This window comes from Pygoscelis adeliae, unplaced genomic scaffold, assembly GCF_000699105.1.
Source record: "Pygoscelis adeliae isolate BGI_AS28 unplaced genomic scaffold, ASM69910v1 Scaffold81, whole genome shotgun sequence".
Classification (NCBI taxonomy): Eukaryota; Metazoa; Chordata; class Aves; order Sphenisciformes; family Spheniscidae; genus Pygoscelis; species Pygoscelis adeliae.
In genome coordinates, this window is record NW_008824005.1 from 200427 (window position 1) to 227961 (window position 27535).

Genomic DNA, 27535 nt, shown 5'->3' on the forward strand with positions numbered 1-27535 from the left:
GAAATGAGCTGCTTAATTTATACAGAAAAGCTACTCAAAATCCAAATTGTAGGTGATGAACCTAGATAAAATTAGGCTAAAAGAAAAAGGATAAATTTAGAAGAGTATTAATTTTGGAACAGTATACCTAAATTCCAGCTTCACAATTGCATGAAACTTTTCAGTCAAGACAATTGTTTGGCAATAATAAACAGGGCTACTGATAATTTCTTTTTAAATATTAGTGAATGAATGCAAGATTACTTACTTTCTGTTATGAAAAAGCTCAAATCAGAGAATATCAGCTTTGTTTGTTAGCAGATGGATCTGTGGCATAATTGAAATATTTAATAACTTGGGCTATTTTATCCCAAGGGAATGTCTTTAATGGGAAGTGCTAATAATATTAGCTCTCTGCATATCCAGTGTACTGTGCCTCTTCCAATGTTTTATTACAATAAAATCTCATAGTCTGAAAGGTGCTAAACAAAAAAGATATGAGAGGGCTTTCACAATTCGAAAATTGGGAATATCTAGTGAGTGAAGTGTTTGGAACCTTGGAAAGGATCTGTTTATCCTGGTAATTCAACAAATGAAAAATTAAAAAAAAAAAACACAGAAAGCATTCCTCGGTAAATGCATCATCCAGTAGCCCTAAAGATGTAAAACAGAAATGAAGGAAAGAAAATTATAGAACAGAGCTCTGAATTAGCAGAAAAATTAAAGAGTCAATTCAATCACTTGATACATACAGCAGAGCACCATCTAATCCACCATGCTGTAGAAGTGTTTCTTCCATCATGCGCTATTGTAATGCATTTTCTACCCTCACAGATACTTGCTGCATTACTCCTAGTAAACTGCAGCCATGTCTTCAGACGCTGAGATGGCCATCTTTGGGGAGGCAGCTCCCTACCTCCGAAAGTCAGAAAAGGAGAGAATTGAGGCCCAGAACAAGCCTTTCGATGCCAAGACATCAGTCTTTGTGGTACATGCAAAGGAATCCTATGTGAAAAGCACAATCCAGAGCAAAGAAGCAGGAAAGGTCACCGTCAAGACCGAAGGTGGAGAAGTGAGTAAAAAAAAATTCAAGGCTTGAGAATACAATTTAATCCTGCTGTGGACTTTTAGATGGCAAATATGTATCTTTCTTTCCTCTGACAGACTCTGACCGTGAAGGATGATCAAATCTTCTCCATGAACCCTCCCAAGTACGATAAAATCGAGGACATGGCCATGATGACCCACCTCCACGAACCTGCTGTGCTGTACAACCTCAAAGAGCGTTATGCAGCCTGGATGATCTACGTAAGTACCAGCAGAAGGAAACAATTTCCTCTTTTGAGGAGTTGAAGACACCTTTCAATCTCTCTGAAGAGTTTCCTGACATCTTGCCAACTTCTTTCCCCATTTTTCTATTTCTTCTTTTTTTCTTGCATGTGTTTTCCTCTTGCTGTCTACCTTCTCTTCCTCTTCTTCCATCCCACTTCTACCTTTCCTTGTTGTATGCTATATCTCACCCATTCTCTGATAGGTCATTCCTCCACTTTATTTTCTTTCACTACCCTGGTCTCCTCAGAACATCATTCACCTCTGCCTTATCTGCAACTCTCCTCAGCATCCTGTCCCCCTTCCTTACAGACCTACTCGGGTCTCTTCTGCGTCACTGTCAACCCCTACAAGTGGCTGCCGGTGTACAACCCGGAGGTGGTGTTGGCCTACCGAGGCAAGAAGCGCCAGGAGGCCCCTCCACACATCTTCTCCATCTCTGACAATGCCTATCAGTTCATGCTCACTGGTGAGTGCTTGACCTCCCTCACAGCAATCTACACCAAAAAGTCCCACTGATGTCACTGGAGCATGTGACAAGCCAGCTAAAGACACCATGGAGCTGTATGACTGAGAACTTGATTGAGTTACGCAGGAATTAATTTCAAGTGAAACTGACCCAGAAGCATGCATGGACTCAGCACTGTGTATTACTTGCACTTTGTTGTACGAAATTCTACACTCTCCCACTGCAGAAATAGTACTTGACTTTATTTGCTTCTTTTTTCCACTGATGGGACAGAAAGAATTATTATTCTATGCAATACTCTATTTTGAATACAGGTAGGCAGTTTGATTAGATTTCTTGGTGAGAACTGTGTGAAGCGCAAGTGGATGCGCAGCTTGTGTGAGCACCACATGCCTCTGACAGCTCTATGCATCCATTTCAGCTTATACTTTCTACTGTTGGGACCTAGAAGGGAATCAGGTAGTCTTGGACTACTTGGACTGCTATTCTTGATTTGGGAGAAGCCCCAGGTTCTGTTTACAGTTTTACCTCTCATTCAGCTCAGTGTTACTCAGGGCAACTGCTAAAACTATCTTTCATTCTGCCTCTTTCACAGATCGCGAGAACCAGTCGATCCTGATCACGTACGTACACCCCCTGCCCGGGTCCCCGCGGGGCTGCTCGGTGCCAGGGGCCCTCCTGCCTGACCACACGCTCTCTGCCTCTCTCCTTGGTTTGACAGCGGAGAATCCGGTGCAGGGAAGACTGTGAACACAAAGCGTGTCATCCAGTACTTTGCAACAATTGCAGCGAGTGGGGAGAAGAAGAAGGAGGAGCAGTCTGGCAAAATGCAGGTAAACTTATAGATACTGGCTTGAATCAATGCTTTCCTCTGTTCCTGACATGATTTTTGGAAAGGATAACCAGCAATAATTATTGTCCTGCAGGGAACGCTTGAGGATCAAATCATCAGCGCCAACCCACTGCTGGAGGCCTTTGGAAACGCCAAGACAGTGAGGAACGACAACTCCTCGCGCTTTGTAAGTTGTTGCTTTGGACAAAATCTCTCCTCATTATAACAGTAGTGATGGGCTAGTGGTATTCTCACATAAGGACATGAGAATGAAATGCATCTAGGCTGAAATGCTGCTGCTTCTCCTTAACAGGGCAAATTCATCAGAATCCACTTTGGAGCTACAGGCAAACTGGCTTCTGCGGACATTGAGACTTGTAAGAGACTCCCCTTGTCTGATCCCGTTCCTTCCCAAATTCCCACCTCCACGTGCGTTCCTGTGCCTAACTTTGTCCTACCGTCCTTGCCAGATCTGCTGGAGAAGTCCAGAGTCACTTTCCAGCTCAAGGCAGAAAGAAGCTACCACATATTTTATCAGATCACGTCCAACAAGAAGCCAGAGCTAATTGGTAGGAGGCATCACTCATCTTTCTGGAGGAAGATCACTGGGTAACATTTAATGGCATTACGAAAACAATGAAATTTAACCCATGAACCCATTTGTTTTCAGAAATGCTCCTCATCACCACCAACCCGTATGACTACCCTTTTGTGAGTCAAGGTGAGATCACTGTTCCCAGCATTGATGACAAAGAGGAGCTGATGGCTACAGATGTAAGTAACTTACAAAACAGGTCAACACACATAGGTCATGCATCACATAACATGCAAATATTTCACTTTGCTGATTGCATTACCAGAGTGCCATTGACATCCTGGGCTTCACTGCTGATGAAAAGACTGCCATCTACAAGCTGACAGGGGCTGTCATGCACTACGGGAACTTGAAGTTCAAGCAGAAACAAGGTCACCGAACAACATTTAATTCCTTTACGTGCCAGTTACATTTGACCTGTATGTGTTTTGTCCTTCTTTTCAGAGATGTTACTGATCACCACCAACCCATATGACTATCAGTATGTGAGTCAAGGTGAGATCACGGTTCCCAGCATTAATGACCAGGAAGAGCTGATGGCCACGGACGTAAGTAACGCACAGAAGTTTTCTTAGGCGGACTCTGACCTTTAACAGTAATCATTACTTACTCTAATGATTCTTTCGTTAGAGTGCCATTGACATCCTGGGCTTCACTCCTGATGAGAAGACAGCCATTTACAAGCTGACGGGGGCTGTCATGCACTACGGCAACCTGAAGTTTAAGCAGAAGCAGCGTGAGGAGCAGGCAGAGCCGGACGGCACAGAAGGTACCAGCACGATATATACCGGAGCACAGTATATGCCGGAACACTCACTAATACAGACAGTAATTCAGGGCCAGAATCATTGACTCAGCCTGCGCATTTCCCCAGATGCTAGTGTCGTAGAATATAAGTGTGTCCTAACCAGAGGACTTCGCTGGAAGAACACAGCTCACTGGAAGATGCAGATTATTTTGAACTGTGTAAAGTATAAGGTCCGGTGAATCCTAAAGCACGCTTCCATTGGCTGACACAGTAGGAGTCAGGCAGAAGAAAAGCAAGCTTTGCTGCCATACCGAATGGCAGCTTCCCAGACCTGGCACAGAACCGGGAGCCACTCTGCTCGCTGACTTAAGTTTATGTACCCAGGTAGCTACTACCATTTACCATCAGCTGTAGTCACCTCCTAATGGTATTGTTCCCAGGTGACAAGAAGCCAGAATCCTGAAGCTGCTCTGCTTCAAAGCCCGTATTCTGGAGACAACTCACAATGCCTGAGCCGAGCGCATTGTGCTACTTCATTTCACATGGGGGGTTAAAAAGGAACATCAGTTAACACTGCAGCTGTGGCTCATATGTTCTGTATTTTCTGCAGAGTCTCAGCGTGTCTCCAGGACTTCTGTTTGAAAAATAGACATCTAAGAGGTGTCTATCGCCTTTGCTTGGCCTAGAATTTTTCAAAGGTGCATTCCTTTAAATTTCATGGGAGTATTTCCATGCAACCAGAGTCATTTGCATATATCATAAACATGTACTATTAAGGGTGTGGTTTTTTTCTTGAGTTGTTTTTTAGTCTGGTGTGGTTTGGGGATTTTTTAGGAAAGTTAAGACATAAGTGAAAATGACTGCAAGGAATACAATGGCAATTAATCTGATAATGATGAACAGTAATAGTAGAATAGGCTCCTAATCATAGCTGTAATCATTGCATGAATATAACTAAAAGAAAGAGTTATATAATAACCGTTCTATATAATAGAATTAGATGACTGTTTAATTATTAAAAAATAACTCTACAAAAGCAAAATAAAACATAAGTTCCAATTTTTTTCATTTCATTCCTTACTCTTTCTAGTAATAAATGCACATTAAATACTTAGTTGTAAATAACACATACAATAAAAGCAGCTCAAAATTACCATCTGTTAATGTTAATAATAATATATATTCTATAATGAGGTTTGGCCTTCTCATATTAAAGGATTCTAAATAGTACTGGTGCTCGCTATCATCTTTGCTGTGAGAAGAGACAGGCAGCAAAATGGAAAGTGATGACAGAGTGTATCCAGTGCTCTAGTGCTTGTATTTAATAGTCTAGATTCAGAGAAAATGAGAGCTATAAGAAAACTAAGACCTATGTGTGTGTTATTTATCCTTAGGGAGAATGTGGTCCCACGATGAAAGTTGTATGAGATATCCTATTCATACTTCTGGCATAATACTTCACTAACCCATTTCTCACTCTCTAATGACAGTAGAGTTTCACTGACTACAATTTTCAGTATAGTATTTTTCAATATCACCCAGTTTCCTTTTCTGTTTATTCAGAAATTGTGACTTGTTTGACCTGCCATTTTCATGGCCCTTTGCCCTTTTGTCTGTCTAGTCACTTGTTTCAAAATTTGCATGTTCATTGTAAAGGCATTTGGAAGAATCTTTACATTTGCAAATCATCTAAATTAAAGGGGGAAAAAATGAGTAAATCAAGAAAAAATGCAATATTTTAAAGTATGTGACTTAAAGTATATGTGGCTTCTGCAGAAATGATTCTGAATTACTACAAGATACACCTACCAGAGAGCTAATATTCAATCCTGTTGTATGCTTGTTTCCTTAGTTGCTGATAAGGCTGCCTACCTGATGGGTCTGAATTCAGCAGATCTGCTCAAAGCCCTCTGCTACCCTCGAGTCAAGGTTGGGAATGAATATGTGACCAAGGGTCAAACCGTGCAGCAGGTAAGAAACAAGTGATGATAGAAAGCAAATGACATGAATTAAAAACTTTGAACTTCCTCTTTTGCCCTGGATGGTAACTTTTCTTTTACTTTTCTTTAGGTATACAATGCAGTTGGTGCCCTGGCAAAATCTGTCTTTGAGAAGATGTTCCTGTGGATGGTTGTTCGCATCAACCAACAGCTGGATACCAAGCAGCCCAGACAGTACTTCATTGGTGTCCTGGACATCGCTGGCTTCGAGATCTTTGATGTAAGATTAGGATCTTCACACAAGTTTCCTGGAAGGGACATTAAGAAACTGGAATAGTTTTGGGGTTGTCTTTTTTTTTTAATTATGGATTGGTTTTATTTATTGGATAATCCTGACATTCCTGTAGGAATGGCACTCTTCTGGTTCTCATAGTATGTATTATCCTACAAGGGCTGCAGGTTTTTATAGATGTCTGTTGTTGCATGCAGAAGTGAAAGTTGCATTGAAAACTGATACGAAAATGTTGAACAACTGGTAGGTAATAGCAGAGACAGATTTTGAGGAAGTTAAAATATGCCATCTTGAAGGAAGATTTTGTTAATGCTGAAGTCTCTGAATGCTTGGGAATAGACTGGCTGTGTAGATAAATTCAAGCAGATGAAAAGCTGGACTTGGACTAAGCTCTGCAACTCTTCTCAGAGCTCAGCAATATGTTGAGACAGTGCCAGGGCCTGAAAAAGTAGATATATTAGAGGATGGAATATGCTAGTCACCTGTCCAGTCCCATGACTAGAAATTCAGGATCCCAATCATGGAGACCTTAATGGGTTGAAAGTAAAACCTATTGGAAGATGGAAAGTGTTCCTTGAACTAAACTTCGCAAGTAAGTAAATCTCTGCATTCTGCAGTTCAACAGCCTGGAGCAGCTGTGCATCAACTTCACCAACGAGAAACTGCAACAGTTCTTCAACCACCACATGTTCGTGCTGGAGCAGGAGGAGTACAAGAAGGAAGGAATTGAATGGGAGTTCATTGACTTTGGGATGGACCTGGCGGCCTGCATTGAGCTGATTGAGAAGGTTCTTGGGCCCTAGACACTTAATAGTTTTCCAGATGTAAAAGGAATCTTCTATGCTCAAATTAGACCACCCTAATGTGTGGTACTCACACTTAATGCAGCACATAGCATGACTTTTTCTGGGCTCCAAGCATTTCATATACTTTTCCATTTGTCTGTTACTTCACTGCCTGTGGGATTCTGTCACGTAGTACATATGATTTACATGGGACAAAAATTTCAGTCCTAGTCAATATCACCCAGTTTCCTTTTCTGTTTATTCAGAAATTGTGACTTGTTTGACCTGCCATTTTCATGGCCCTTTGCCCTTTTGTCTGTCTAGTCACTTGTTTCAAAATTTGCATGTTCATTGTAAAGGCATTTGGAAGAATCTTTACATTTGCAAATCATCTAAATTAAAGGGGGAAAAAATGAGTAAATCAAGAAAAAATGCAATATTTTAAAGTATGTGACTTAAAGTATATGTGGCTTCTGCAGAAATGATTCTGAATTACTACAAGATACACCTACCAGAGAGCTAATATTCAATCCTGTTGTATGCTTGTTTCCTTAGTTGCTGATAAGGCTGCCTACCTGATGGGTCTGAATTCAGCAGATCTGCTCAAAGCCCTCTGCTACCCTCGAGTCAAGGTTGGGAATGAATATGTGACCAAGGGTCAAACCGTGCAGCAGGTAAGAAACAAGTGATGATAGAAAGCAAATGACATGAATTAAAAACTTTGAACTTCCTCTTTTGCCCTGGATGGTAACTTTTCTTTTACTTTTCTTTAGGTATACAATGCAGTTGGTGCCCTGGCAAAATCTGTCTTTGAGAAGATGTTCCTGTGGATGGTTGTTCGCATCAACCAACAGCTGGATACCAAGCAGCCCAGACAGTACTTCATTGGTGTCCTGGACATCGCTGGCTTCGAGATCTTTGATGTAAGATTAGGATCTTCACACAAGTTTCCTGGAAGGGACATTAAGAAACTGGAATAGTTTTGGGGTTGTCTTTTTTTTTTAATTATGGATTGGTTTTATTTATTGGATAATCCTGACATTCCTGTAGGAATGGCACTCTTCTGGTTCTCATAGTATGTATTATCCTACAAGGGCTGCAGGTTTTTATAGATGTCTGTTGTTGCATGCAGAAGTGAAAGTTGCATTGAAAACTGATACGAAAATGTTGAACAACTGGTAGGTAATAGCAGAGACAGATTTTGAGGAAGTTAAAATATGCCATCTTGAAGGAAGATTTTGTTAATGCTGAAGTCTCTGAATGCTTGGGAATAGACTGGCTGTGTAGATAAATTCAAGCAGATGAAAAGCTGGACTTGGACTAAGCTCTGCAACTCTTCTCAGAGCTCAGCAATATGTTGAGACAGTGCCAGGGCCTGAAAAAGTAGATATATTAGAGGATGGAATATGCTAGTCACCTGTCCAGTCCCATGACTAGAAATTCAGGATCCCAATCATGGAGACCTTAATGGGTTGAAAGTAAAACCTATTGGAAGATGGAAAGTGTTCCTTGAACTAAACTTCGCAAGTAAGTAAATCTCTGCATTCTGCAGTTCAACAGCCTGGAGCAGCTGTGCATCAACTTCACCAACGAGAAACTGCAACAGTTCTTCAACCACCACATGTTCGTGCTGGAGCAGGAGGAGTACAAGAAGGAAGGAATTGAATGGGAGTTCATTGACTTTGGGATGGACCTGGCGGCCTGCATTGAGCTGATTGAGAAGGTTCTTGGGCCCTAGACACTTAATAGTTTTCCAGATGTAAAAGGAATCTTCTATGCTCAAATTAGACCACCCTAATGTGTGGTACTCACACTTAATGCAGCACATAGCATGACTTTTTCTGGGCTCCAAGCATTTCATATACTTTTCCATTTGTCTGTTACTTCACTGCCTGTGGGATTCTGTCACGTAGTACATATGATTTACATGGGACAAAAATTTCAGTCCTAGTCACTGTTCTGGAGTTTATACTCAAATGTATGTATTTTTTTAATGCATGCTGAGTGAGTAAATACACTGAGCAACTTCTATTTTAATATGTTTAAAGAAATTGTCTATCTTGTTTCCAAGAAAAAGCATTTAGGGAGTGTAAACTCTTCCTTATATCTGAATGCTACTAATTTCATTCATTTTGCTTTCCACCTTCAACTAACGTGCACATAGTGAATTTCTACATGCTAGATCTTTATTACATCACAACCCTGAAACTTTTGGGTGAGCATGTTTTCATATAACTGATGGCATATCCACTAACAAAATGCCCTTTCTGGAAAAACATGATTACACATTCTGAGGAGGGTTTTTTGTATAATTTTTATCTTTCATTCCTCTCTCTCATATACATTCTTTTTGCTTCTTGCTTCCACGCTTTCTTTCTTCACGTGTTGCTATTTCTTCCAGCCCATGGGCATCTTCTCCATCCTGGAAGAGGAGTGCATGTTCCCCAAGGCAACTGACACCTCTTTCAAGAACAAGCTCTATGACCAACATCTGGGCAAGTCCAACAACTTCCAGAAGCCTAAACCTGGAAAAGGCAAGGCTGAGGCCCACTTCTCCCTGGTGCACTATGCTGGCACAGTGGACTACAACATCTCTGGCTGGCTTGAGAAGAACAAGGACCCCCTAAATGAAACTGTTGTGGGGCTATACCAGAAATCATCAATGAAGACACTGGCCTTACTCTTTGCCTCTGTTGGTGGGGCGGAAGCAGGTGATTTCTTTGAAATCAGTTCTACTATAATTTACAGGAAAAAAAAAATCTTACAATAAAATTTTGCAATAATATTTACATTTCAAAAATTGAAAACCCAAAACCTCATCTACTTTTTGGAACTCAGTCACTCAGACTATAATAGAGGATATTACATTTCCCTAGAGACCTTAATAGATCTGTAGGTTTTAAGACCTGACAGCTGTACTACAACATTAACACAGGTTAGCTGACAAACCGGATTTCTGCAATATGGGGCATCCCCAAATACTTCAGGGAATACAATAAAATGTATCAACATGCTGCTAAATTTATGCGTACTCTTAGATGTAAAGGTACATGAAGACTGCATTTGGTGTATTCACTAGCAATTTATTTAATTCCTTAAATATCTTACTATGCAAAATGTTACATTTTATTTCCTGTTTGCATTTTCTTAACTTCAGCTTGAAGTCATTAGATTTCATTCTGCTATCGTCTGAAAAAATCAAGTCTCCAATTGTAACTTTAAACACTGTATGCATTTGCAAATTTTGATCATATTATTACATTTTCTATTTTTTTAAGATGAACATACAAAGTTCTTCAGATTCTAACTGCATGCTTTTGTTGTTCATTTCTTTTTTTTAAAAAAATGTTGTTTAGAGAGTGGTGGCGGCGGCAAGAAGGGCGGCAAGAAGAAGGGTTCTTCTTTCCAGACTGTCTCAGCTCTTTTCCGGGTACTGTAGAATAATCATAAATTTTACCGCATTGTGAAAAAAAATACAGAAAATTCAGTTCAGAAAAGCTTTAGATTAATCTAATATACAAAATCTTTTTATTCAGAAAGGATAAAGGCACATGCTTCTTAATAAAGAAGGATTCTCATTTAATCCTTGGAAGTATTCTTTCAGAACTGCCCAAAACTTCTGTAAAAAAAAAAAAATACTGATCATGGTTTTATTGCAGTGTTTTTACTGCATCAAATATTGAGATTGTGTAAATGACATTTTTAAACTCAAGTCTTTGCTCTTGCTCTTAAGGAAAATTTAAACAAGCTGATGAGCAATCTGCGAAGCACACATCCCCATTTTGTGCGATGTCTTATTCCTAATGAAACAAAAACACCTGGTAAGTTGTTAAAGTTCAAAGATGTGATAAATCTGTTCTTCTCTGTGCAGTACAATGAAGTACCAATTCATTATGTCATTTATTAGGTGCCATGGAACATGAGCTGGTGCTGCATCAGCTGCGGTGTAATGGCGTGCTGGAAGGGATTAGAATTTGCAGGAAAGGATTCCCCAGCAGAATACTCTATGCAGACTTTAAACAGAGGTCAGATTCCATGTCATCCACCCTCCACCATATCCACTAATGCTGAATAATTTGCATTTCCTAGTTGTTTTAACTACTGTGGGAGTTATAGAAGTGGTTCATCGTACCTACCTTTAGGCATAGAAAAGTCAATTGTCTAAGTTAGTCATCCAGTTTCTTTCTATAGCTAACTAGGAGAACAGGCATTTTCAAAGGGCAATTATTTGTTCCTGTCCTTGATTCATATTCTGGTATGGGATAAACCAATTAACTCTCCAGAAATGAAGTTGACTAGCTTAGACTTAGTTAACTTCTGGGTAGCAAAGTAAGATGACTTGCAGCCATCAGCCCAGAAATGTGAATAAAGACACTGCAAGATATTCTAGACTAACTTGTTGGAAAAACAAATAAAATAAAAAGACCTTGCTTCTTGTTCTATAACAGCTGGAAAATACTCAGACAGTATGTACTGCCACTATTTTGGATGAAGAATTGCTTCTCCTCTCCACATGTTTTGTTCTTGCACATAAAGTTCTTATTTGGAGATAAGGCATTAGATAACAGGGCATGTGAAATATGTCAGTAGTTACCCATGGAAGTCAGGACGCATTCTGTGTCAAGAATTTCTGGACTAAGGAACGTGCAAGGTTCTTCCTAAAAACATATTTACCCATGAAAATGTGATTTTTAAATGATGGAACAGAATTCAGACTTATTCACCTCTCTTCCACTCTTGATCACCCTTCAGAGAATCTTAACAATGGCATCAGTTGGTACAGGTTTGATTGAGCTTTCAGGAATTTAACCTTCTTCATATTCTACTTCCTCCCATAGGTACAAGGTGCTTAATGCAAGCGCCATCCCAGAGGGACAGTTCATTGATAGCAAGAAGGCTTCTGAGAAGCTCCTTGGATCCATCGATGTGGACCACACCCAGTACAAATTTGGTCACACCAAGGTATAAATGCTGCTTGACTGATGTACTGTGCTTGCGATACCTGACAATTATGTACTGCAATATTCTCTTTCTCAAGGTGTTCTTCAAAGCTGGGCTGCTGGGACTCCTGGAGGAGATGAGAGACGACAAGTTGGCACAGCTCATCACCCGCACACAAGCCATGTGCAGGGGTTACCTGATGAGAGTGGAGTTCAAGAAAATGATGGAGAGGAGGTAGATACTTATACTTTGGCCTGCTGGGCCAATCCTCATCAGATACCAATGACATGAACAAAACCAAAAATAAGCTGCTTCTCACCAAATCTCATGTATTTCTTATTAATTCAGTTTACCAATATGGATGTATTTGGGAGTATACCCTGACAGTAGATGAAGCAGTATAAAATCCCGATTTTGGAAAAAAACCCTATCGTTTTTAACTTACATCACCCTTTGTACTAATTTTTGATAAATTCAGTAAATGGCTACATTATATGTATGTCCAGAAACCAGATATCTAGTCTAAGCTAATTATTTTAGGTCACCATTATAATCAAAGGTGAGAAACACATACTTCTAACACAAGAGAAGTATCCTCTTTCCTTGGATAACTTTCATGAAAGGGACCAAGTCAACTTCTGGAGATCTTCCTTTTCTTTGGCCATGAAAGTGAGCCAAACATCTGGACTTCAAAACTGTCTATACAGGTTGACAATCTACATCGCAGTAGGGAGTTTTCTTCAGAGAGAGAGAGAGATATTTTATATATATTAAATATACTAAATATTCTTAATAAATATATATTTAATAATATGATATTTTATATACACACAGATATATAGAACTATAACTAGAAAGTATTATATGTAGAACTTCATATTATACATATAAATATATACAATTAAATAGCTATTATAAATTTAAAAATATGTAACATAATATATTTTTATTACCTTTCAGGGAGTCCATCTTCTGCATCCAGTACAACGTTCGTGCATTCATGAACGTCAAGCACTGGCCCTGGATGAAGCTGTTCTTCAAGATCAAGCCCTTGTTGAAGAGCGCGGAATCTGAGAAGGAGATGGCCAACATGAAGGAAGAGTTTGAGAAAACCAAGGAAGAGCTTGCAAAGTCTGAGGCAAAGAGGAAGGAGCTGGAGGAGAAAATGGTTTCTTTGCTGCAGGAGAAAAATGATCTGCAGCTCCAAGTGCAGGCTGTGAGTATTGCTCATGGTTTTGGCTTGTAATGTCCCATGTAAAATGATCCCAAATGTCTCAGTAACAGACACATTATCCCAAAACCGTATTTATTTTAAAAACATACACATATTTTATAAAATAGGAAGGAAAACCACATAGAAAAGCTAAGCTGAAATCTGCAAATATTAATAAATTTGCAGTTAATTATTGCAGCTAGTTCCTTATACTTTTAAATCAAAAGAGAGGTAATCAATAATCAGAAGTTTCCAGTTAGTAAATACTACAGTTTACAGTATGACATTTTAAATCATACATGGCAACTTACAGCAGCGATTATCATGTCTTTATAAAACTTCATATAGTATATAATTTTGATATGTTATCATCTGATCAATTAAGGTAGTCTGGAGGTCCTATTAACACCTTTTATTTGGAGAATCACAAGTGGATTCAGGTGGAGTAGGAGGGGCTGAGAGTGTCAGGCATTTCTCTAGCATTTACGGTCCCTGTTTCCTCAGGAAAAACAGTGATGAAAGTAGAGTCCTCCCCTTTTTCCCTGGAAATAAAAAGGTAGCAACAGTAATCCCCTTAAAACTGTCTTTACCAGCAAGGATTAGGATTTATCTGACCCCATTTTGATGTCTACAGTCTAAAAGTCTACATCTGAGCTAGTAGCCTCAGGTTCTCTTCATCTTCAGCAATAAGAAACTCATCCTTTTAGAGTATGATACAATTCATCCAAAAATGTAATTTTTTTTGGTAGAATGGACTGTATCTTGATATCATGGCAGATATCTAAATCTACATGAGACAAACCCAAACATAACTATCTTGCTGAGCTATAAAAAGTCTTCTGCCTGGATGGTATCGTTGCTCTTCATTAAAACAAAGAGGACAAGAACAAGCAGTATGTAGAAAACAAAGATTACCTCTTAGTAACTTGCATATTAAAATGCATGTAAATTCAGGTAATTGATACTGCCCTGGTAAACACCAGTCTCCCTTCCAAACTGTTCTTGACCACAAGGGCTAGAAACATGCCTGATTCAACTACTGCCTTTGAAAGAGTGATCTTAACACAAAATTTTGCTAAAACTAAAAATTAAATTCATGCTCAGTAAATGTTTTTGGGAGGCTTGTAATAAGAGTTTCTCAGCTGAATGTTGGATTTTTTAGCATTCAGGTTTTAAACACTGTAGGCTAAAAAATCTGCCTACGTGGTTCTCTTCAGTAAAACTCTATGCCAGTTTCCAGTCCAGTCAAATGCAACATAAGTAAAATGATGAAAAGATACAAAGGAGGTACTGCCATACCTGATTTCAGGCTCTATCTTCAAATTTATGTTGGAGTTGCATAAGCAGTGAAAGAGTTTAAAAAAAATGCTCAGAGCCTATATTTATAGTGTGATAATATATTCCTTTATTTTCTGGGCTGGAGGCAGTCCAAAACAAATAGATACTCTTATAATAATGAGTTTTAACTACAAAGGACATGGTAAGGCTGCTTTGAAAACAATAATTCCTTGTTTGAAAATCAGTAAGAAAAAATAATTTTTTTAAAACTATTTTCTTCAAATGAATCATGTGTAGGAAGCTGATGGTTTGGCTGATGCTGAGGAAAGATGTGACCAGCTCATCAAAACCAAAATCCAGCTGGAAGCCAAAATTAAGGAGGTGACAGAGAGAGCAGAAGATGAAGAAGAGATGAATGCTGAGCTGACAGCCAAGAAGAGGAAACTGGAGGATGAATGTTCAGAGCTGAAGAAAGATATTGACGATCTTGAGTTAACACTGGCCAAGGTTGAGAAGGAAAAACATGCCACCGAAAACAAGGTGTGAGGCAGCACTTGTCACTCACGCTCCAGAAAAGAGCACTGTGCTGTTACAGGACTCCTGTACCTAATTGCTTTATTTACACCTCCTCCCTTCTTCTCAAAGGTGAAAAACCTCACAGAGGAGATGGCAGCCCTGGACGAGACCATCGCCAAGCTGACAAAAGAGAAGAAAGCCCTCCAAGAGGCCCATCAGCAGACACTGGATGACCTGCAGGCAGAAGAGGACAAAGTCAATACTCTGACCAAAGCTAAGACCAAGCTGGAGCAGCAAGTGGACGATGTAAGCCCACAGGCACACGGCAAGAACAGGACAGGTATGGAGTTAAGCCTGGCTGGCAGAGCACTGATGGTCTTGTTCTTTTTAGCTGGAAGGGTCCCTGGAGCAAGAGAAGAAACTGCGCATGGACCTTGAGAGAGCTAAGAGGAAACTCGAAGGAGACATGAAGATGCACCAGGAATCCATAATGGATTTGGAAAATGATAAGCAGCAGCTGGATGAGAAACTGAAGAAGTAAGCGTGGCTGTGGGGCACCTGAGTGCTGGGCTGGGGCACTTGTCTTTTTTCCTTGAGCTCTAACACGGTTTGCTTTGCCCAAAGCAAAGGCTTTGAAATCAGCCAGATCCAGAGCAAAATCGAGGATGAGCAAGCCCTGGGCATGCAGTTACAGAAGAAGATCAAGGAGCTGCAGGCAAGTCTCTGTCCCTTTTCCTCTTTCACCCAGCCTCAGGTCAGGTAAGAAGCGGGCCCGGGTGTGAAGGGTCCGTAATGTTCCCCAGGCCCGTATTGAGGAACTGGAGGAGGAAATTGAGGCAGAGAGAACCTCTCGGGCAAAAGCAGAGAAGCATCGGGCTGACCTCTCCAGGGAGCTAGAGGAGATCAGCGAGCGCCTGGAGGAAGCAGGAGGGGCTACCGCAGCTCAGATTGAGATGAACAAGAAGCGTGAGGCAGAATTTCAGAAGATGCGTCGCGACCTCGAAGAGGCCACGCTGCAGCACGAAGCCACGGCTGCCGCCCTGCGGAAGAAGCACGCGGACAGCACAGCTGAGCTTGGGGAGCAGATCGACAACCTGCAACGAGTGAAGCAGAAGCTGGAGAAGGAGAAGAGTGAGCTGAAGATGGAGATTGACGACTTGGCCAGTAACATGGAGTCTGTCTCCAAAGCCAAGGTACTGAAATATTTCTTTCTAGTAATTCAAACATAATCAAGTATTTATATTTTAACACAGAAATATGTTCGTCATACTTTAAAATAAATAGTTCCACTTTACAACTTAAATTTGACTTTCTATATTTCAGTATTAGTACAATAATAGATTGTATCCTTTAGGTGAGAGCTAAAATCGTCACCTGAAGCACCTAATCTAAGGAGCTATAGGGTCTCATTTCTTGGTTCAGAGTATTATGATAGTGAAATGAAAGACACTGACCTTATCAGGTTTTTTAGTTTCTTCTAAAATGGAAACTACTCCTACGCTACCCTTTCCTTTTTATTCATATTTTTCTTTTCCTCCCTTAAATACTTCAATGGCGTAATCACTAAGAGCATAACAGAAATTTAAAATAATTCCTCATGATACAGTGTCCCACCATCCTTTTAATCTATTGAAAAAATTGAGTGTACATTAATAAATTATACAAATGCTGGAATTATGGATGCAAATTTCATAGAAAGATATATCAGTTAACTGAGACATTTTGACGTTACTTTTTAATCATTGGCTTCTTTTTTTGCCCTTTGTAAGACTTCAGATTCTCAGTAATTATGTGTTGAACCACCAATCATCTTTCACTGTGTTCTTCATGCAAATAGGCAAATCTGGAGAAGATGTGTCGCTCCCTGGAAGATCAGCTCAGTGAGATTAAGACAAAGGAGGAGGAACAACAGCGCACAATTAATGACATTAGTGCTCAGAGAGCTCGGCTACAAACAGAATCCAGTAAGACATTTGTGTTTTTTAAGAGAACACTGTATATGACCTGGGTTTTTTAAAAAAAGGGTCAAAAAGGCTTGGGGGTCTTGGTGGAAACTAAGTTGAACATGAACCAGAAATGTGCTCTTGTGGCAAAGGCGGCCAGCAGAATCCTGAGCTGCATTAGAAGTGTTGCCAGCAGGTTAACAGAGGGTCATCTTTCCCCCTACTCAGCACAGGTGAGGCCACACCCAGAGTGCTGTGTCCAGTGCTAGGCTCCCCAGTACCAGAGAGATACAGACATCCTGGAGCAGGACCAGTAACATGTTTAAGGGGCTGGAACAACCAGTCACTAGAACAACCTCCCCAGGGGTGTGGTAGAGTCCACATCACTAGAGGTTTTCAAGACACAACTGGACACGGTGCTAGATAATCTCATCTAGGCTCCCTTTCCCATGAAAGGTTGGACCAGATGACCTTTCAAGGTCCCTTCCAACCTGGACTGTTCTATGATTCTATGACTGGAGTTTCAAAGAAGAATTCGTCTATCTCATAACCTAGACTTCATCCTTCTGCTTCCCAAGAGACATTCAGGAGAGGACAGTGATACACCTGAGCACAGACACCATATACTACTCATTCTGTAAGCTCGAGGCTTGAAGTGACCACTGGACTTAGTGCAAATATACAGTAAGACTAGTCAGGCATTGGACAAGGGGGCGTGATGTATCTCATTTCTTGCCTCTAAGATAAATACTTCGGCATACTCAGAGATATGGATAGGTATCAGTGATTAGGATTCCATGAAAGAAATAAAATTTTGTTTAACTCAACATATTTTTATTTTGAGTTCATGAAAAGGTTCTTTTACTCATCTGAACTCTCCCAGGTGAATATTCACGCCAGGTGGAGGAGAAAGATGTTCTGATTTCTCAGCTGTCAAGAGGCAAGCAAGCATTCACCCAACAGATTGAGGAACTCAAGAGGCACCTAGAGGAAGAGATTAAGGTGAGAAGGCTCTCCAAATTCTGTCTTATCCATTGGATTCCTCCTGTCTAGGAGGATCTTCAGATACATATGAAATTACAGAATCAACATGAAGAGAGGGAGAAAAAACGCACTAGGCAATTCAGTACAAGTCGTCCTATATTAGCTTTGCTCCCCTTCCCTGCAGTCCATCCATTAATTCTTTTGCAGATTCCCAGATCTTCCTCTCTCATCCAGTAGCTTGCCATCACTCACAGCAGAATAATCCAGTGTCCACCAACACAGGAGATTTCCCAGGATATTTCCATTCATTGTCGCACTACTATTTTTCCCCCAGGCCAAGAACGCCCTGGCCCACGCCTTGCAGTCTGCTCGCCACGACTGTGACTTGCTCCGGGAACAATATGAGGAGGAGCAGGAAGCCAAGGGGGAGCTGCAGCGTGCCCTGTCCAAGGCCAACAGCGAAGTGGCCCAGTGGAGAACCAAATACGAGACGGACGCTATTCAGCGCACGGAGGAGCTGGAGGAGGCCAAGTACGTGAGGAATGTGGGCAAAGCTGGCATAGACTAAGAATGGAAATTTGAGGAGACCACTGTGATATTGTCAGGAAGAAGTCAATGTTCTACTATGGGGTGGGGTGTCAGGAGGATAGCAAATATATCCTCTAATGCATATAGGTTGGAAAAAAAAAAAACAGGCAAACGTGTGGGAGGCAGAGAATGGCAGACAGAAACCATGTAGTATATAGACAAACAGAAGAGGAATGTGGACCACAGACTGTGAAGTGGCTAAGTGTGCTGTTGAGAAAAGCACCACAGTACAAATTTCTTCTTGCTTGTTAACTGTGAGCTGTGCTTACATCTTCCAGGAAGAAGCTGGCACAGCGCCTGCAGGATGCAGAGGAACACGTTGAAGCTGTGAATGCCAAATGTGCCTCCCTGGAAAAGACAAAGCAGAGGCTGCAGAATGAAGTGGAGGACCTGATGATTGACGTGGAGCGATCAAATGCTGCCTGCGCAGCTCTGGATAAGAAGCAGAAGAACTTTGACAAGGTCTTTTGGGCTCCAGGCCTGGGGTTCCCGAGCAGAGCATTCCCTCCTGATTGCCACGTCCATACTGAGGTCCTCTTTCTCTTCAGATCCTGGCCGAATGGAAGCAGAAGTATGAGGAAACGCAGGCTGAGCTGGAAGCCTCCCAGAAGGAGTCTCGCTCCCTCAGCACGGAGCTGTTTAAGATGAAGAATGCCTATGAGGAGTCCTTGGACCACCTGGAAACGCTGAAGCGTGAGAACAAGAACCTGCAGCGTAAGTCCCTGGCCCTCTGCTCCTGGCAGGGCTTTCTCACTATCCACCACTACCCACCGCTCCACATGGGTCTGTGCCTGCAGGTCTGCAAAGATACCTGTCACCTTGGTGTGGCAGGGCCCTTCCCATTCGGCTCTGTGCCTGACCATGCCATTGACCTTTGTTCCCACAGAGGAGATTTCCGACCTCACGGAGCAGATTGCCGAGGGAGGAAAGGCGATTCACGAGCTGGAGAAAGTCAAGAAGCAGATTGAGCAGGAGAAATCTGAACTGCAAGCCTCACTGGAGGAAGCTGAGGTACACAGCATTATTTATTACTCTCTTACACGTCTTGGATCTCTATCTCATTGTAAGTGCTGTGAAGTCAATCCCAGACACAAGAGGAAAAATCTGTTCGTATAAAAGTGTAGAGATACTATCTAAACATAGCACTCCTTTTTACTCAGAGCTTCAGCTTCAACATTTCTCACATAAAAAGTATTCTAATTTATTCTTGTCCAGGCCTCCCTGGAACATGAAGAGGGGAAGATCCTGCGCCTCCAGCTTGAGCTCAACCAGGTGAAGTCTGAGATTGACAGGAAGATAGCAGAGAAAGATGAGGAGATCGACCAGATGAAGAGAAACCACCTCAGAATTGTGGAGTCCATGCAGAGCACCCTGGACGCTGAGATCAGGAATGAAGCCCTGCGGCTGAAGAAGAAGATGGAGGGAGACCTGAATGAAATAGAGATCCAGCTGAGCCATGCCAACCGCCAGGCTGCAGAGGCACAAAAGAACCTGAGAAACACACAGGGAGTGCTAAAGGTCCATTGAACAAAAGTTGCCTACAGAGAAATGTTTTAGCTGATATTTTCAGTGCCAAACAGCTCTGAATCTGCTTATAATTTCTTTCAATGGCTCTACAGGATACCCAGCTACACTTGGACGATGCTCTCAGGGCACAGGAGGACCTGAAGGAGCAGGTGGCCATGGTGGAGCGCAGAGCAAACCTGTTGCAGGCTGAAATTGAGGAGCTCCGGGCAGCACTAGAGCAAACAGAGAGGTGTAGAAAGGTGGCTGAACAGGAACTGATGGATGCAAGTGAGCGTGTGCAGCTCCTCCATACCCAGGTGAGGTCACTTGGTGAGAAATGGCACTCTTGGTAAGTAGGAGAACACTTGTATACTTTATTCCAGTCACCATTGGAGGCTCAACTTCAAAGACAAGAGTAATCTTTTCTGAAGTAATCATCATGATACTAAAAGAGATCTTTGCTGAAAAAGTGTGTACACTGGCTGTGTTCCCAGGTTGCATTGGATGAAACCCATGCTTCTACCTTCTTTGCATCCTAACATAATCTCCAGAGGAAAGACACTTAGTCACAGGGACCAGATTTTTTAGTCACACATTCCAAATCATCTGCCATCTGAGTAGTCAGGGACTGAAACTCTGAAATTACAGCAACGTTCATTCCTTGCTCTGTTGAAATGTAGCACTAGGGAATCCTCACATTCCTTCAAAAATGTGCTTGTCCACTCTAGCAAGAAAGTAGGGGTGAACTCCTGACTCTGATGTAGCCCATCTCAAGCAGACTTTGACATGAGCTACATGTCATAGCAGTCATCCAGCAGTCAAGTGCTGAAATCTATGGAAAGTGTCTGGTTTCAAATGCTGAAAAGGTTCTGGAAGGAATCCATACTTATCTACATTACAAATTTTTCTCTTTTCAGTTGATGAGAGTGGATTACTCTTCCCTAATTATGTTGAAGTGAAGGCATTTCACTGGCTTCCCTCACTGTATTTTTATTACTTTCCTGTGCCAGCCTTGGTGGATGAGATGTGGCACAGGTTATATTTCTAAATACTCTTTTTCAAATTAATAAAATTAAATGTTGGAGGGAAAAAAAAAGCATTGTTCCCTAGTGATAAGAAATTTTACAGAAAAATCTGTGGTATTGATTTTTCACTTAATTATGTCTGAAATTATTAAAAATCCTGTAATGTTCTCGATTTGAAACAATGAGCTATCAAAAACAAACTTCTGATGCCGCTCAACAGAACACGAGCTTGATCAACACCAAGAAGAAGCTGGAAACAGACATTGCCCAAATCCAGGGTGAAATGGAGGATACGATCCAGGAAGCCCGCAATGCTGAAGAGAAGGCCAAGAAGGCCATCACGGATGTGAGTCGGGGGCTCCTTTCACTGCTGATGGTGGATGTATTCTCGCCCAAACTGTCTCCAGCCCCAAAATGGCTTTGACCCTTTGCTCTCGTCAGGCAGCCATGATGGCAGAAGAGCTGAAGAAGGAGCAGGACACCAGCGCCCACCTGGAGAGGATGAAGAAGAACCTGGACCAGACGGTGAAGGACCTGCAGCACCGTCTGGATGAGGCTGAGCAGCTGGCACTGAAGGGAGGCAAGAAGCAAATCCAGAAGCTGGAGGCCAGGGTGCGTAGGGCTTTTATTTGTGCATAAGTGAACATGTCACATTAAGTAACCACCAGGGAAGCTCCAAAGATGGGCTTCTCATTGCAGGTGCGGGAGCTGGAGGGGGAGGTTGATGCTGAGCAGAAGCGCAGCGCTGAAGCCGTGAAGGGTGTGCGCAAGTACGAGAGGAGGGTGAAGGAGCTGACCTACCAGGTAAGGCAGGAGGCCTCCTTGGGCTGACAGACCGTTCTTGCAGGAAGACAAAATGTAGCCCTTAGGGATTTCTTTCTGTCCTGAGTCACACAGTTGAAAAGGAGAAGACTGAGAACATTAGAAGAAATTATCTTTCTGGTCATGTTAGGAAGATCCAGCTATCACGTCTTACTGGACAGCAATGGTCTATGAGGAATGTTTCTATTTCATGTAGAGGGCATTTAAAGAGGAAGGGCAGAGAGGTGCTTCTCTTTCTTGTCCTTCTCTTTAGTCTGAAGAAGACAGGAAGAATGTTCTCAGGCTCCAGGATCTGGTGGACAAGCTTCAAATGAAAGTGAAATCCTACAAAAGACAAGCTGAGGAGGCTGTAAGTATTGCTGTGCACAGAGTCAGTCTCCATCCAGGTGGAGGTGGAAGTCTGTGTTGGTGTTTTCCCCTCCATAGCTCTGTTCGAATCCTTAACATTTTTGTCTTTTTCTCACTGTGCACTCACGAATGAACAGCTGAACAGCTGTTCTGCCTGAACAGCTCAGGGGTCTAGAGGGTTGCAGAATACATTTTCTGTGAGCATTATTGCATCACTGGGAAGAGCAACGAAGACTCAGGTCAACATTGTGGGAGTAGGTCTCTGCTTCCTTTCACTTTCTTTATGTCCTACTTCCACCTAGCAGAAAGAAAAAAAAAACCCTTCAAAAACTGTAAGACATAATTTAATAGCAGTAAATAAATGGAAAATGATCTAATAGAAATAACTGTTATTATATATAATTATTCAAAAATTCCAAAGTGCATTACAACTTCATATCCAGAGAGGATTCCTGGTATATCTTATTAACCTTCTAAACATTTAGCTTTTAAGCTATTTCTTTGGATTCCCCCTGGAAGTATTAGGGAGAATTACATACTAACACACAATCTTTTTTTTTTGTTGTTGTTATGTAAAGGCAAAACACCACAGCATGTCCAGTGCAGTGTTACAATAGGAACATTATTAAACATTTTAAAACCTATTTTATCTCTCTTCCTATCCTCAGGAGGAGCTGTCCAATGTCAATCTCACAAAGTTTCGTAAGATCCAGCACGAGCTGGAGGAAGCCGAGGAGCGGGCTGACATTGCAGAGTCACAGGTCAACAAGCTCCGAGCAAAGAGCCGTGAAATTGGCAAGAAGGCAGAAAGTGAAGAGTAAATGCCTCCAGTGGTGCAAAGTGAAAGAGAATTGCACAAAATGTGAAATTCTGTCACTTTGATTTTGTAATCGCTGCTTAGTCCTTCATCAATCTCTAGATAATTAATGCCTAGATAATAAAAATTGTAGAGATTTCCCCATGGAAATAATGAGAAGTTCATTTTATCATAATATTTTAATCATTATCCTGAATTCTTGTAAGGTTTACATTTTTCCTTACTTACTTAAATTCATTCATTTCAAAATCTTGCTTCAGGTATTTTCAAAGTGTTTCAGACACTGTTAAAGCGGTCTAATCAGACATCCTGCTTCATTCTCACCATGGAATTTCATCTAAGACTTCCTTAAGGGAGAATATCATTATTTCCTTGCAACAGAATGTAATTATCCCTTATAACTTTTGCTTTTGGAATACAATAGATTTTAACTCAAAGGTTCTGTCCGAAGAATAAGAATTTATTGCATCTTCTGGTAATCCAGTCTAATCATTGATTATTCTATTAAATCATGTGTCTTATTTGCAAGAATACCTTTTTTCAGGTTAAACTGCTTCAGTCCTTCAAGCCACTTTGAAACATACTTTAGAGGACATTTAAACCTAAAATGAGTTCTACTTTTAACTTTCGTTAACATTCCAAGGGCAGCACAACCAGTTACCTCATATAGTCATTCTTTGTCTACATTCTGTTCCCAAAAGTCTCCCGAATCTTCTAAGCTGGTCAGGCAGCCACTTAGCTCCTATGTAGTCTCCAGGGTAATCCAGATAACTTTGCCTAGGTTAGCCTCACTCAAAATGTGGGTTTTCATTCTTTGTAGATATCAGCATACATCAGAGAATCCATGGTCACCTCTTTGAAAACAAGGAGAAATAGGTGTCACTTTCTCTGTCATAATCTAATACTTACAGCACTTGTCCTTCCACAGTCTGAAGGGATTTGAACCACTAGGACCTTCTCAGGATTGTGCCATATTCCACCTGCAAATAAGATAATTGGAGAAGCCAAATCAACCATTCCTGTTGACAATGCACTGCTATGCCTTCAGGAATAAAAAATAATTATCTACAATGAAAAATGTCAAAATGGTCTCTGTAGGATAACAGAGAAAATACTCATATGGGAAAAGGATGACTGCATTTGATGATAGACCCATCAGCACTACTGAATGGCTGGCAATTCACTAGTGTTACATGGGCCTGTCCAACTCCTTTTTTGATTGGTATGAGGAACCTGATGACTTGTCAGAGTTCCCAAGCACCAAGGAAATTCAATTATCTTCATTTTGAGTTGGGACATACCCTAAAACTTTCTTCCTCAACTCTCTCATCTTCTCAGGTCTCATATTATCTTCATCCTGTCATACCCCAGTGTTAACTGGACAATGAGGCTGTGGTGCTATCTGCTGTGTTTTGAAGAAGTCCAGAGCAGAAGGCTATGATAAACAACAGAATGTAGTCGCTTTCCTCACGGTAGACTTCTGTTTGTAGTTTCTTCATTTGGCTTCTTCTGAGAGGAGTGATCTAGCTCACAGTGCATCCGCCATTTGGCATGGAAACACCACTGTCTCAGACCAATCTTACAGCCATTGTACTTCTCAGTGAACACAGGTTAGACTAAACAATATTGCAGGTCTCAGAACTGATCATCATTCTAGTTTGCCAGTCATTCACAACCCTCCCATTTCCTCTTAAAAAAAATAAAGTTATTAAGCTTCCTAACCATGGAGTGGTTAGGAAAAGGCAGAATTATGACTGGTGTTCAGTCTACCACAGTCACTTCTGATTATGTATTAGGTTATATAACCTTTAGCTGTTTTCCACAGGTCTGATTCTTAATTTAAGACACATGAAAGACAGCATTCAGTGACTGAGACCTATTCAGTATTTTTTTCCCCTTTGTTTTCTGTTTAATGAGTATTATTCAAACCAAGTTTGAAGATGGAAATACTAAATTCCTCACAGGCTTTCCAAGGTTATAAGATACATGTGTGAAACTTCACATATTAATGTATTTACTGTATGCAATTTATGCATATACACATACATACACACACACATACATATATATATAAAGTTTCTAAAGCTATTTTTTCAGCAACAATCCAGTAACATGAAGATGTATGTTACTGTTTCATCACTGCTATGTAATCAAGGTCAAAAGTAGCCACTATTTTTAGCATTCAAATTCAAGGCTTTGATAAGCATTTTACAGCTTTACAGGACAGCTTCCCCTGACTGCAGTCCTAGTTGAGCATCACCATATCTCCAAACCCGTTCCCAGAGTCACATGTCAGAGACCTGAGAAATGAAGTCTGTGGGATTAATTGCCACCTGTGAAAAGTGTTGCTAACAAGTTTTTTCGGAGGAAGAAAAAAGATGACAAATCAGCAAGCAGCCTTTATATTTTGTAGATACCCCTGTTTTCATGTATGCCACAGAAACAAAAGCAGTAGAAAGCCTCCTTGCTCAGAAACTCCCTTGCCTGCCAAAGAACTGTTCCGGCTGCAGTTAGGGTTCTTCCCTAAAGCTGCAGTTAGGGTTCTTCCCTGCTGGTATCCTAGGCTGCAGAGACTGGGATTGACTGAGGACCTGATCCCACCACTGGAATAGCTGACACCAGCACCTTCTTGGAGCAGGACAATCACAGGAATGAATCCCAAAACATCATGAAAGATCTGTGTGTGCCTCTTAAGGTCTCTCCTCCACCTCCTATGGTAGATTCCACGTTGTTCCCACAGAAACGCAGGCAACATCTGAGTGGCCTGTTAGGTTATGTGATAAAAACATGTCTGTACACCCACAAAGCAGCACAGAGAGACAATGGCAGGAGGGGGAGCCCAAATAAGACCCTGCCCAGCTACTCCCAGGCCCATCACAGGAGCCATCAGCCTGTCAAAGGCACTCATCCTCCAGCCCAGGGGAGCACAGGGTGCAGTGGGGACCCTCAAGGAACAGGCAACTTTGCCGGGTCCCTCTCAGGGCTGTCCTGATGCAGCACAAGGCCCAGGATCTAGGTGTGTGAAACCCACCACCATGAGCCACATGGAGCAGCTCTCCTTTCAAATTGAGGAGGGTTGCTGCCGGGGGCTGTGGGGCACGTTGTGGGCTGCAGGGGAAGACCAGTCGGGATCACACACGGCTAGTGATAGGATGTTTAAGGGAGGAACCAAAGGTGTGAAAGAGGAGAGGGTAAGGTGATCTGGGCAGGAACAAACGTAGGAAAATAGAGGGGCAAAGAGATAAAAGGGGCCAATGGCATATAAATAGTGGCTGGTCAGTATGCTTGTTTGGCCATGCCCCATGCCCGACCACTGCAATCTGTCCTGTCTTGTTAATAAACTCTTGGGTGATGGATTGAGAAATACATACGGATTATTGTGTATGTGAAGACTGGTATGTAAATCGGCTTTGCGAGTAGAGTTGGTTTCTTTTGAAAAAAGTGTTAGCCACCATAAACTAAGTCCTAACTATATTGACCATGAAGCAGGTACAGACCGGAAAGCTAAGGCCAGATTCTCTGCAAACAACTTGTTGGAAGTTGAGTTACAAAGAGGTATTGACAATTGCAAATGAGTGTCCTCAACCTACAGAAGAGTTTCTAATTTTACGAAGTCTGGTAATAGGGCTCCAGTTCATAAAGGAACACAATGGGCCTTTAGGAGGGATGAAAGGTACAAATTTCAGCCTCACCTTCCTATTAAGGATTTTGTGCTTTTTCCCCTTTCCCTACCTCCTTTGTCTCTACACCCCACCTTTTTAATTCTTTCTTTGAAATGAAACTTGTAGCTGTAAGTACCGTAAATATGGGGATAGTGCATATGTGAACATTGTCAATAACATGCAGAGTGTAGCCGTGTGATTCCCCTGCAGGGTATATACATGTGTTCTGTGTGTGTGTGTGCCTGCTGGGAATACATCTGCAGCCTCGGTACTGGTTGGACCTGAGGGCATGGAGCTGTGGCAGTCTTACTGCTCTCAGGCTATCGGATCCAGCGTGTTACATTTTCCTCTAAAATCCTGGGCTTGCTGAATTGCTGTCACAAGAGTATCCAGGAGTTCCTTCAAATGGCTTCGGCTGGGAAGAAGGGGAAGGGAGCTAAAAAGAGTTGGTGCAGGGTCTTCCCTGTTAAATATGGAAGAAAGGGACAATACAGAGTTTTGCTTGTCTGTTTTAAAAACTAGAGAATTACAGCACATTTCACAAATGCTACTGTTTCCTATATCCATCCTCCCAGACATTTTCTTAGCAAGGAGAGTAGCAGTGCTTGAGGGAGCTGGATTCAGCTTGGATCCACAAAGATGCCTTGGAGAGCAGCTTTGGACTGTATGACGGGCCAGGTAGTGCTGAGTGGCCACCAGAAGAGCAGAGCCCTGGGTGACCTGTGCAGCTCTGCAGTTGACTGCTGTCAAGACTACAGGAGAAAGGTGAGGCAAGTATGGGCAATAGAGAAAAGCAGTCTTGACCATGTCAGGTCACTTCCCCACTCTGTCTTTACTGCTTACTTTAGGAAACAGCTCAAGCAAAGCACAATGTTGATGTCCCAGATGTAGAAGATATTTTACAAAAAGCAGCGGAGTCCTTA

At 41.6% G+C, this 27535-nt stretch overlaps 1 protein-coding gene across 1 annotated transcript; it reads left to right on the forward strand.

Annotated features, from left to right (window-relative positions):
* The first annotated feature begins 811 nt into the window (after positions 1–811).
* LOC103918362 (myosin-3) lies at positions 812–22954 on the forward strand. Its single transcript, XM_009325669.1, has 38 exons — positions 812–1051; positions 1144–1287; positions 1621–1777; positions 2373–2400; positions 2499–2610; positions 2704–2796; positions 2923–2986; positions 3080–3178; positions 3280–3383; positions 3835–3973; positions 5805–5923; positions 6023–6172; positions 6802–6972; positions 9371–9680; positions 10326–10399; positions 10703–10790; positions 10877–10994; positions 11808–11931; positions 12008–12144; positions 12871–13126; positions 14699–14941; positions 15047–15223; positions 15309–15454; positions 15542–15632; positions 15721–16110; positions 16755–16881; positions 17744–17862; positions 18179–18375; positions 18711–18894; positions 18981–19146; positions 19319–19443; positions 19648–19950; positions 20052–20255; positions 21184–21309; positions 21405–21575; positions 21663–21767; positions 22039–22134; positions 22802–22954. Exons 1-38 carry the CDS (start codon positions 848–850, stop codon positions 22952–22954), a joined length of 5814 nt encoding a protein of 1937 aa, XP_009323944.1. The 5' UTR covers positions 812–847.
* The last annotated feature ends 4581 nt before the right edge of the window (positions 22955–27535 follow it).

Coding starts and splice junctions, on each gene's coding strand:
- LOC103918362 (XM_009325669.1), top strand. CDS start 848: ATGTCTTCAGACGCTGAGATGGCCATCTTTGGGGAGGCAGCTCCCTAC. Junction 13,127..14,698: donor TGCAGCTCCAAGTGCAGGCT/GTGAGTATTGCT, acceptor AATCATGTGTAG/GAAGCTGATGGTTTGGCTGA. Junction 21,768..22,038: donor TGAAGGAGCTGACCTACCAG/GTAAGGCAGGAG, acceptor CCTTCTCTTTAG/TCTGAAGAAGACAGGAAGAA.